At 69.1% G+C, this 10,728-nt stretch overlaps 1 protein-coding gene across 1 annotated transcript; it reads right to left on the bottom strand.

The window, feature by feature from the left end:
- Positions 1–2,805: 2,805 nt before the first annotated feature.
- On the bottom strand, positions 2,806–10,332 carry MRPL23 (mitochondrial ribosomal protein L23). The gene is made up of 5 exons (XM_076001631.1): positions 10,223–10,332; positions 7,845–7,967; positions 7,044–7,126; positions 6,452–6,525; positions 2,806–3,055 (listed from the first exon to the last, which is right to left on the bottom strand). Exons 1-5 carry the CDS (start codon positions 10,237–10,239, stop codon positions 2,891–2,893), a joined length of 462 nt encoding a protein of 153 aa, XP_075857746.1. The 5' UTR covers positions 10,240–10,332; the 3' UTR covers positions 2,806–2,890.
- Positions 10,333–10,728: the final 396 nt, after the last annotated feature.

Genomic DNA, 10,728 nt, shown 5'->3' with positions numbered 1-10,728 from the left:
CGCAGCTCCCTCTGTGGGAAAGGGTCTTGCCAGGCACTTGGGGGGTCCCAGGACCCCTCTCTGTGTGTCAGGGACACAGGGTACTAGAGAGAGGTGCATCCCTGCCGAGGCAGGGGGCCTCCCTTGCCCTGAGCCTTGGGGCAGTAATGACCACGGGAGGGACAGGCCACCCAGCTGCCCCTTCTCAGGCCTCTGGGCCACCTGGGCGGGAGTGGGGCAGCCTTCCTAAACCCCTGAACCCCACCCACCCTGCCCACCCCTCCCCGCTGGCGTGCGGGGCCCTGGGAGGGAGGTGGGCCTCGGACCCAGAGCGGGGCTGCCTGCCCTCCGCTGTCCTGTGCTCCCCCGAGGTGTGGGGGTGGGTGGGGGCTCCGGGGAAGCCTGGGGTGACCAGGGAAAGCTGCACACAAGGCCCGTACGCACACACGGGCTTCCGCCTGGTGCCCACCCCCACTCAGACTGGGGGGCGGGGAGGGTGTCGCCTGTGGATTTGCACCTTTGGGAACCTGAGAACTCAGTTTGGGGCCCCCACCCTGCCCTCCTGCCCTGCCGGGAAGAGGCAGCTCTGCGCCCTGCTGGGTCCACCCCGTGCTCGGCTGCGCCACGCACCAGCCGCTGGGGCTCTGCCCCCCGCCAGCCCCCATCTGAGGTGGAAGCAATGGGGAGCCCCATGAGGTCTGGGGGTGGGCGGGAGAGAGACCACGTCCACACACACCTACCTTGGGCGACGGGCCCGTGACACCCCACACCAGGCCCAGCCTGCAGCTGGCGGCGCCGCCTGCGTGGGGGTGTGCAGGGGGGGCCAGCAGGGTCTGCACAGGCCGGGCCGGGGGGCTGGGCGGGAAGGCGGGTCTGGCGGGCGGCCGGGCGGCGGGAGAGGGGGTGGCGGCGGTGATGGATGTGCCTCCTCCGGTCAGGGGTCCCAGATGAAGGGTGGATCCCTCCTCCCCGGCATGAGTTAGGGTCCTCAGGGCTCCGGGCCCCATGAATCACTTCTCTCCGGAAAACAGGCCGACTCCGTCTCCCCGGCCCCTGCTTCCTGACCTCCCATCCCTCTAAATCAACACGGGAAGGTGGGGCTTGCCCGGGCCTTCACCCCGCGCGAGGGTGTCCCCTCCTGCCTGCTCTCGGCGGGGTGGGTGGCAGGGCCCTCGGAGGCCACCCGGCAGAGGGACGGCGGGACTCTGGCCCATGGCACAGCAGTGGACGCTGCAGTGGGCCCGGAGCCCACGGGGGGCTCCAGAGGCCGGGGCCCCCCAGGCAGGCCTCTGCCGTCCGCTGCCCGGATCCCGGGGCCGCCCGACCCTGCTCGGCAGGCAACCACAGACACACACGCGTGGGGGCTGCCGCCCTGGCTCTGCGTGTGAGACCGCCAGTGGCCTCGCTCCCCCCACACGTGCTCCCGGAGCAGCCCCCGTCCCCACTCCCACCGGCCGGCATCCGGGCCCGGCCCCACTCTCCTCTGCTCCGCGCTGGGCCTCCTGGTGTCCCTGGGGCAGACGTCCTGGTGGCTGCCCACCCACCCACGGCCTGGGCCCCGCCACACAGACACCGCCTGCCCTCCTGGGCTCAGCCGCACACGCCTGGCCCCACGGGGCCTTCGCCAAGGCACGGACTTGGGCTTCTCTGCCCAGGCCCACCGAGGCATCACGCGTGTCTTCCTGCAGCCGTGTCCACAGAGGCCGGGGCCCGGCGTCCACTCCGAGGTGGACGAGATGCCCCTGGGATGGCAGCCCCTGGGCTCCCGGGAACCTGGGGTGGGAGGGAGCACATGGTGGGGAGCAGTGTGGTCCCCACCTCCCAGCCCCGGCTGGGGACATAAGACTGGCCAGACACACCCGCACGCGGGCCTCGAGCTCGGGTTTCCACGGCTGTAAAAGCCGCCAGTGCACCACGGCAGTACCGGGGCTCCCACCCAGACCCAGGCCCTGCCCGGTGTGGCCAGGCGGGGACAGTGGGGGTCCCAGACCGCAGCCTGGCCCCGGCTCTACTGCTGGCGCGCAGCGTGGAGGGCCCCTCCCCCCCCCCTGTTTTCTGCAGAAAGCACTAAAACCAAGGAAGGGTTAAGAAAACACAGGGCCCACGGGCTGTGCGTGGGGGTCGGGCGGGTGTGGGGGCTCTGGACCCCGCTTTTGTGGAGAGGCTCTGGGAGGGGGGGTCCAGAAACCCTCTGGAGTGGATGTGAGAGCATCATAGAGCCAGAAGTCAGACTACACATGAAGCTCGGGCCTCGTGGTGGGAACGTGGCCCAGCCGTCCAGACAAGAGGGCCGTGGGCTCCGCGCACAGTCGCTGGGAGACAGGGGGCTGCTGGTGCGGAGGACACTCACACAGGACACCTCCCAAGTTCTCAGGGACGGCGGCTACGCCCGTCCTCCCGCCCTCCACGCTGGGACTGTCCTGAGACACCTCTTCCCCCACCCCTCCCTGCCCCTCTGCCAGCGGAACCAGACCCAAACCCTCAGCGGGGACGGGGCTCCTCACGGACACCCCCATGGCCCGCCGCCCCCTCTGCGCCCACGCTAGCCCTCCTGCTCCCGCCAACGCCGCTGAGCGCGAGCCTAAGTGTGGACGCTCGGACCGTCTGAGCGCTCTCCCTGCCGTGTCTCCTCGACCACAGCACAGCTCCGGCTGCGCCAGGCCGGCCCGCGTCCCCAGCTGGGGCCGCGTCATCTCAGGGCCACCAAGCCCGCACCCCGCACGCTCGTGAGACCCGGGCCCACGCGTGTGCACGTGTGTGCGTGGCGCAGCTGCGGCACGGGGCCGGCCGTTGGGCGGCCGAGAACAGCAGGACACGGAGCTCTGGTTCTTCTCCACAATAGGACTTTTATTGGGGCTGTCAGGCCGCTCGGGCCGCACTGCCTGGGGCGCGTGTCCCTGCCTGCCGCCTGTCACAGGCCGAACCAGTCGGGCACACCGCCGCGCCGGGGGTCACTGCGCTGCCGCTGCCGCTCATCCTCCATGAACTTGCTCTGCACTTCCTCGAGGGAGCCGGCCTCGGGGCTGCGCTCCTTCTCGGGAAACAGGTCTGGGAACGTGAAGGTCTGTCCGTGGGCCTGGGGGAGAGAGGACAGGCTGCAGAGGGGAGCACGGAGACCTCCCCCCGCCCCCCACCTGCCGGGGGCCCACGCGCCTCCCGCTCTGCGCCTGGGGCGGCGGGCGGCTCGCAGACCAGCTTCTGACCCTCCGTCCCCACGGCCGTGTCCCCGCCTGGCAGATGAACACCTTCCGGCCACCACCTCCGCCGGCCTCCAGCTTCTGTCTCGCAGCGGGAAGCCACTGCTCCCGGACAATGGCCCCTTTTCAGTGACATTGTCTCTTTACGGCGTGGTGCCTGCTCCAGCCCTGGGCTCATTAAACGCAGCCCCGCAAAGCGCCCCTGTCCACCGGCCGCCCCGTCAGGCTGGGGGTGGGGAGGGAGCAGGAGCGAGGCGCGTGAGAACGGGGCGAACGGCGCCTGGTGCCAGGCCACGACGTTTCCCCCCCAAACACCTAAAGGGCTTCACCCACATTACAGGCTGCCCACCCCTCCCGCCGGCTGGGAGCTTGGCAAACAGTGCACACAGCGCACAGAGAGACCTGCACACGTAGCAGCCCATAAATCACGGCCGGCTTTGCACATTAACTGGTTTCGCGTCTCTCGCTGAGTGCTCAAGACGCGCCGGTGTCGGCGTGGGCCCGGGGAACCGGGCTGGACCCCGCCGGGGACGGAAGCCGGCCCACGCGAGGCGCCGGCTCAATCTGCTATCGGGGCTGGGGGGGAGGGGGGGCGCAGGAGGCCGGCACGCCTGTCTCCAGGCAGGTGAAGGAGGGCCCGGGACGGCATCGGCGAAGCCCTGATAAGCGCAATCTGCGCCCGGCGCCCACGGACCCCCGTCCTGCAAGGAATCTGGACGTGTGCGGGCCGGCAGCCAGGCGCGGTCCCACACAGCGCGCGGCCCGCACGCGGGGAGGGGGACTCGAGGACCCGGCCCACAGCGCCCACCCGGGCAGCGCCTACGTGGGGGGCCGGCCGCGGAGGGGACCCGCTCTCGGGGCTCCACGGTTTTTTTTTTTTTCCTCCCTTTTTTTAAAACACCAAAGGGAACAGTTTACACGCAGGGCCGATCGCCTAGAACGGGGGATTTATGTTTAACGTGTCAAGGTGATTCTGCTGGTTTTCTGAGGCAGGAGGAACCCACGGTGACATCTGAAAATACACACGGGGATGGCAATTTACAACGGCCGGGGGGAGGCGGAGGCCACGCGTGGGTTCCCGGGGGGACTGCGCCTGTCGGGAGGATTCACCTCCTGCTTCGAAAAGCAAAGCCCCCGACTCCTTCCAGAGAGGAGGCAGCGGCTCGCAGGCGGGCGGGCGGGTGCGGACCGGGAAGGGGACGTCGTGAGAAAGTGAGAAAGCACCGAGTCCGGGAAGCTGGGGGGCCGTGCTCGGGGAGAACGTGCCTCGCCAGCCCGCCCGCCTGCCAGCTCGCCGCTTCCTGGGCAGTCTGTTCTGGAGCCGCCCTCCCGGCCATGTGCGCCCTCCACTCAGACGCGCGCTGTGTAAACAGGCGCCCGCGGCGGGCAGGCACTCAATGCTCTTTTTGTTGTGTGGGGGCCCCCAGGACTGGCGGCCGAGGAGATGTTTATCGGGCTGTCAGAGGGAGAGTGCGCGGGCCGCCACGAGGGCCCGGGCCTTTCCACGGCAGGGCGGCCGCCTCGACACACACCCGCTGACCTGCCTTTCTGACCGGCCCTCCACGCTGGCCGCGACCAGGCGCCCCAGGGGAGGGCCCAGAGGGACGAGCTCCGGAGTGGGGGGGGGGTCTCGGCTGACAGGAGACAGGGCGGGGGGCTGCTGCCAGTCCCCGGGGCCCCCGGTGGGGGACAGGAACCAGGCGCCACAGCCGGTTCCCAGGCGGTGCAGCGGTGCAGAGCGCGCCAGGGCCGGGGGGCGGGGGCGGGGGAGGCACCCGTTACGAATTTCGATTTCGGAGTGGAGGGGAGTGTGCCCAGGGGGCCGCCGCCGGGCTCCCAGCTGCCCCTCCGCTCTGGGGCCTCCGGGACTTCCCGGAGGAAGACAGACGAGCGGGGCGGCAGCTGCAGACGCCAGACCTGGGAGCTGCTGAGTTCAGCTTTCACGAGTGAGGAGGGGCCCGGGAGAAAAATGCAAGGGCTCAGATGACTCAAAAGCCACTTGTAACCGTAGCTCGCCTCTGAAGTGAGTCGTGGCGAATGCCTGCGCGGGGGCACGTGGACCCGCCTGCCGTGACAGAGACAGATGGGGCCCGATTTAACGCCCGGCACACAGAGGCCTTTATGAGGCCAACGGCTGCCCGCCCCACCTGACTGGCCGACTTTATGCACAGCAAATATTAGGCCAAATAATTACGGGGGCCCCTGTTTAGAACAACAAATGCGACTGTTTTTCAGAAAAAGCTGACACGCGGGCTTGGTCTCTTAACCAACGGCCTCCTAATTCCCAGCAGGGGCAGGGCCCAGGGAGGCGGTTTCCCCATAGCGCCACTGCCATCTAGCGGCCCCGCCGCGGGCTCCCGCCTCCATGGCAACCGGAGGACCCCCCCATCCCCGCCTGGCTTTCAAACTCGGGGGGCCAGCTTAGGGGCCCTGCCGAGGGAGGTCTCCCCGGAAGAGTCCCACAGAGGCGTGATGCCGTCCCACGCCGGCTGCCCACGGTCAGAGGGACTCTGCCCGGAGGAGGAGCCTGGGGACGCAGCCCGCAGGGCGCTACCCACTGGACTTCTCGGTCCAGAGAGAAAGCACATCTGGTTCACCCTGGACTCAAGGCGAAGAGCCCAGAAGGAGGCTCTGAATGTGGGGGTCTCACTGGGACCGGGACCGGGTTGCTGCGGTAAACGCAGGCCAGGCAGCGCGGGGCGTGGGGGACCCTTCCTCCCCAGAGTCGTGGCCTGAAGCTCCACGAAGCACAGGCTCGCAGGGCCAGCCTGGCGGAGGCAAGCCCTGGGGAGCCCCGGGTGTGCGGCGCAGGGGGACAGAACTCAGACTGGGCCCCAGGACGCCCCGGACCTGCCTGGGCTCTGAGACCGAGGCCCACCCCCCCCACCCCCCCGCCGACTTGCACAGCCCCTCCGAGCCCGGCACCCGACCAAGGACAGGCTCTGCAGAGGCCCGCGGCCTTCAAGGCTCCAGCACTCTGCTTTGCGGCGGAGCCAGGAGCCATGGGGCCCGGCGTGGGCCGGCCTCTGTCCACGGCGCACTCCGGAATCACGCGGTGGCTGGCTCTGCTCTGCCCACACCCCCGAGGCCCGTGGCTGGGCCTGACCTTGTGTGGGGCCTGCCCTTGTGTGGGGCCTGCCCCTGCGCGGTGGACTCTGGGACCCTGCCCCCCCAGCCTCCCCGGGCCCCAGCGCAGCGGCACAAACACCCCCTCAAGGACGCGGCTGTGCGGGGCCCCTCGGAGGCCCCGGCCTGCTCTGGCCGCGCTCGCTCACCAGCTGCACGTAGGCGACCTTGTAATCTGGCTTCTTTATCCTGACGTTCCTGTGATCCCTCTTCCTGTTGCAGCCTGTTGGGAGGGGGTGCAGAAAGAAAGACCTTCACCGCCAGCCCTCAGCACAAGGCTTACAGCCCAGTGAGTCCAGGAACCCACTTCTAGAAACAGGCTGCAAAAACGCAAGATTAGTTAGCACCCCACGAACGAGGGCGGTGACTCCTTCAAATTAACTGGTTACATCCTCCGAGATGAGCCTCCCTGCTCTGTTAGAGACACAAACGTGTCTTAAAAAACACGCAGAGGCAACCTGCGGGGGGAAGCGGGCCTGGCATGGCAGGCTCGCAACGGGGACAGAACTCGGGCACTGGCAGGGGGACAAGACAGAGGTCTGGGGACAGGGAGAGCCACCGAGGAGGCAGACACGCGGCAGGCTGGGGGCAGTGCCCAGAGCCCGCCTGGGGCCAGCCCAACTGAGTTCTGCTCCCGGCTCTACCACGCAAGCACTGTGTGGCCCCAGAAAGTCACCCTCCCCACACCCCTGTGCCTCAGTTTCCCCACGTGCAGAGTCAGAGCGAGACCCCCCCACTCACCGTGCTGCACCCGCGTCCGCACGGCGGCCACCGGCACTTTGTAGATGCTCTCCAGGTAATTCTTGAGGTCCACCCTGGTCATCCTGGGGGTGAAGGAGAAAGAAGAGGAGCTCAAACGAGGCCACGGCCCTGGGCGGAGGCTGCGGCACGGGGGCGGCGAGGGGCAGCCCTGTCCGAGACACCAGGTGGGGCCGGGCGGACCCCAGAAAGGCCAGCACCGTTGGCAGAGGATCGCAGAGGATTCGGCGGGTCGAGGCCACGGCCCTTTTCTACAGAAACTCCCGGCCACGTAGACTCGGGCTCCGGGCGTGCCCTGCCCCATCTGCCCCATCTGCAGAGGCTGCGCACAGCCCAGCCTCCGATCCACGGAGGCAGATGCTGCGGCCACCTCGGTCCAGGACTGTCCCCCTGTTACTCCTGAGCTGGGGTCCTGTGGGACTTCAGAGCAGCTCCCCAATTTTGGTCGTGGCGCCGTGCGTCTCCCCGAAGGCGAGGGGCACGTCGCACCTGGTGGTCCCAGGCAAGGACCTCGAGGACTGAGCCTGGGGAAGCCACCCTGAGCAGCTCTGGGAACCACAGCGTGCTCCGCCCGGCCTCCAGGGACCCTCTCCCGGGAAGAGGGCCGGGCAAGGACCCATGAGGGCAGCAAGGCCAAGCCCAGGGCTCCCCACCCCCCAGGAGCCATTGGTGCTCTGATGGCGCGAAGCGCCCCTACTTGTGAGCTCAGTTAGGTAACACACCAGGACCCAGAGCCCCGTGGCGCACCCTCCCCACCCCACCCCCAATTCCTTCCGGACTCACTGCAGGGGGATCCGGAACTGCACGGTGTCTTCGGGCTGGGCCGTGCCGGGCCGCACCAGCTGGACGAAGAAGTTGGTTCGGAACACCCGCAGCTGCGGGCCGCCCAGCTGGTACAGAGGGTACCTGCCCGGGAGAGGCTCAGGTCCACGTCACACGCTTAGGACGTGGCAGCCCCAGAGAGGCTGACCCCCACGGGTCACCACCCCAAGGACACAGAGATCCCCATAGACTGCGTGGGTCTGCCCAGGAGGGGGTGGGGACGGCCAGTGCCCTGGTCCCTAGCGCCATCCCAGGGGAGCGTGGGCGGCTGACCCCCAGGGCCAGACTCTGGAAGGGCCAACGAACAAGCCAAGAAACAGGGGCTGCTGCAGAGCGTCCCCCCCTCCAGACAGACTGGCGGCAAGGATCACAGACACACCTCGAGGCCACCAATAGCTCCCAGGAGAGTAGACACACACACACACACACACACACACACACACACACACCCCGCACAGGCGAGGCAGGGCTGGAAGGGACTGCCAGGGCATGGGGACAGAAAGGCCAGTCCTACACCCTCTCTGCGGGTGGGAGGTCCCCAAGGATGGAGAATGCAGGCCACCTAGGCTTGGGGCTTCCAAAGTAAGTGCTTTACAATAAACTGTGACTCGGTTTACCAGCTACAGCTGATCACACTCCATCCCTGCTCAGTCCCTCAAAGCCAGAAATCAGCTTTGGAGGTGTGGGGACGCCACCAGCTGGACTGGCACTCTGGCCAGCAGGGTGACAGTCAAGCAGAGTCTCCACCTAGGGGTCTCAATCATCCCCCCGCCCCCCCCGTCCGGCAGAGCCCCGCTGGCCTCAGGGATGGGAAGGTGAGCAGGGCCAGTGGCACAGCCCAGGGGCAGGTCCCGGTGGAGGTGGGCAAAGAGCACAGGGGCTGTGTGGGGGGGTCTCTGGTGCCAATCTAAGGCCCTGCACATGGCCCTTGGTCTTGGGTGAGGGGTTCAAGGTGAGTTCCACGCTAGGCCCAACTTCGGTCCAGGGAAGGTGAGGAGACTGCAAGGGCTGGAGGACCAGGTGGCTGTCCCTGAAGGGGCAACGGCGGGTGACAGGGCCGAACGCCAGGGCCAGCAGCTGGCTCCCGTGGAACCTTCTGGGTCTGGCCTTGACCTCTCCATCCTTCAGAGAGCAGGCTGCAGGGAGGTGAAGGAAATGCAGGCTCCCAGGAGTGGAGGGGCCTGCCTGCACGGAGGCCCCCTGGGAACGCGGGGCCTGCCTCGTTTTACCCACAAATTCAGGCTGACCCGTGGCCACCCAAGCAAGGGGTGCACACACCCCCTGGTGAACAACTAGCATTGCGGGTGGGTGCACAATTGTGGGGACCAACGGATGGCAGACCTCTCAATCTTCAAGGTTTGGGCCTGAAGGGCACACGTGGCTGGGGGCCTTGGGCAGAGGCTGCCTGAGGAAGGCCCAGCGAGCAGCCCTCGGCGGGAGGGCGCCAGGCTCCTATGTCCACGGCCAAGTTCACCCCACGCTGTCATCGGGCCCCATCCCCAGGCCATGAGGCCTGCAGGTCTGGAACAACCTACAGGGCTGACAGCTTCCCCCTGACCCCTGAACACAGGCTCCCGCCCTCCAGCCGTCCCAGAACCCCGTGCCACAGGAGTCCTGCACCCGGGTCGGGTCGGGTCCAGCCCTCTCCCCGGTGAGCCTCCCTGACCCCTTCCTGGGCACCTCACAAGCCCCTCGAACCTGACATCTCTCCAGTGGAACTCCTTATTTCTCCTCCCTCCTCAAAACACAAAAACCTGGCTGGCTGCCACCGGGCTGCCTCCCCACAGCCCTGCGGGTGGCTCACCGGGGACCCCCCCCTCTCCTGCGCCCCCGCCCCTGCAAGTCCCCTGTGCAACCCCGAGGCAAACGCGGGAGCACGTGCACGTGAGCGGCCGTGGCCGCGCCGGGGCCACCGCGGCCCTCTCTGCCCCGCCCGGCCGTGTGCAGGGCCCAGGCCACGCCCGGCCCCGCGGGCCCCCGTCTCCAGGGTCACGTGCGAACACGCATTCCTGCCCCCCAAACCCGCCGGGGAGCCAATGCCCTCGCCGGGAAACACGCAGTGTCTGGCCTAAGCTCTGGGCGACAGGCCGGGCGGGCCCGGGGGCGCCGAGGCCAAGGGCACGTGGGGCGCAAAGCTCCCGGGCCGGCGACAGCCAGAGGCGGCCCGCACGTCGCCCGGGGACCCTCGCCCCGCGAGCCCGCCCGGGGACCCGACCCCAGGGGCTGCCCGACCCCGGCGGGGCCACGCCGAGCGCTGGGCGGGGCCCTCCCCCCCCGCGTGCGGGGATGTCTGCTTGTGACACTCGGGGCCCGGCGGCGCGGCGGCGACCCCTACTCACACCACGTTCCGCGCCATAGCGGCGACGCGCTTCCGGAGCGCGCACGGCGGAAGGAGCAGCGCGCGCGCCCCGCCCGGCCGCCGGCTGGCACAGCGCCCCCTCGCTTCCGGAGGCCGCGAGCCCGCACCGCCGCCCGCACCGCACACCTGGCGCCCCGCACCTGCACACCTGGCGCCCCGCACCTGCACACCTGGCGCCCCGCCCCCACCCGCCACCCCACCCCACCCCACGCCCTGCCCCCCCTGCCACCCCGCCCTGCGAAGCCCCACGCTCTGCACTCCCAGCCCCCCTCGAAGCACCGCACCCTGCTCCCGCACTCATGCCCCGCCCGCCCGCCCGGCAACGCTGCAACTCCGTCGCAAGGGCCCCGCCCCGCACTGCCGGCTCACGCCACCGCCCACCCACCCCGAGGCCCCTCCCCCAAGTTTGAAACGCCTCCAGCAGCAGCCTCCCACCCGGGCCCCACCGCACTTTGGGTCTGGGTCCCGCCCAGGACCTCGTGCCTG

Source organism: Microcebus murinus, chromosome 4, assembly GCF_040939455.1.
Source record: "Microcebus murinus isolate Inina chromosome 4, M.murinus_Inina_mat1.0, whole genome shotgun sequence".
Classification (NCBI taxonomy): domain Eukaryota; kingdom Metazoa; phylum Chordata; class Mammalia; order Primates; family Cheirogaleidae; genus Microcebus; species Microcebus murinus.
This window is presented reverse-complemented; position numbering and strand designations above follow the sequence as displayed.

What these genes read in the sequence shown, in the direction of transcription:
- MRPL23 (XM_076001631.1), bottom strand. An exon ending in GCGGACGCGGGTGCAGCACG is followed by an intron (nt 6,526 to 7,043) that starts GTGAGTGGGGGG and finishes CCCTCCCAACAG; the next exon opens with GCTGCAACAGGAAGAGGGAT. An exon ending in AGGTCGCCTACGTGCAGCTG is followed by an intron (nt 3,056 to 6,451) that starts GTGAGCGAGCGC and finishes TCTCTCCCCCAG; the next exon opens with GCCCACGGACAGACCTTCAC.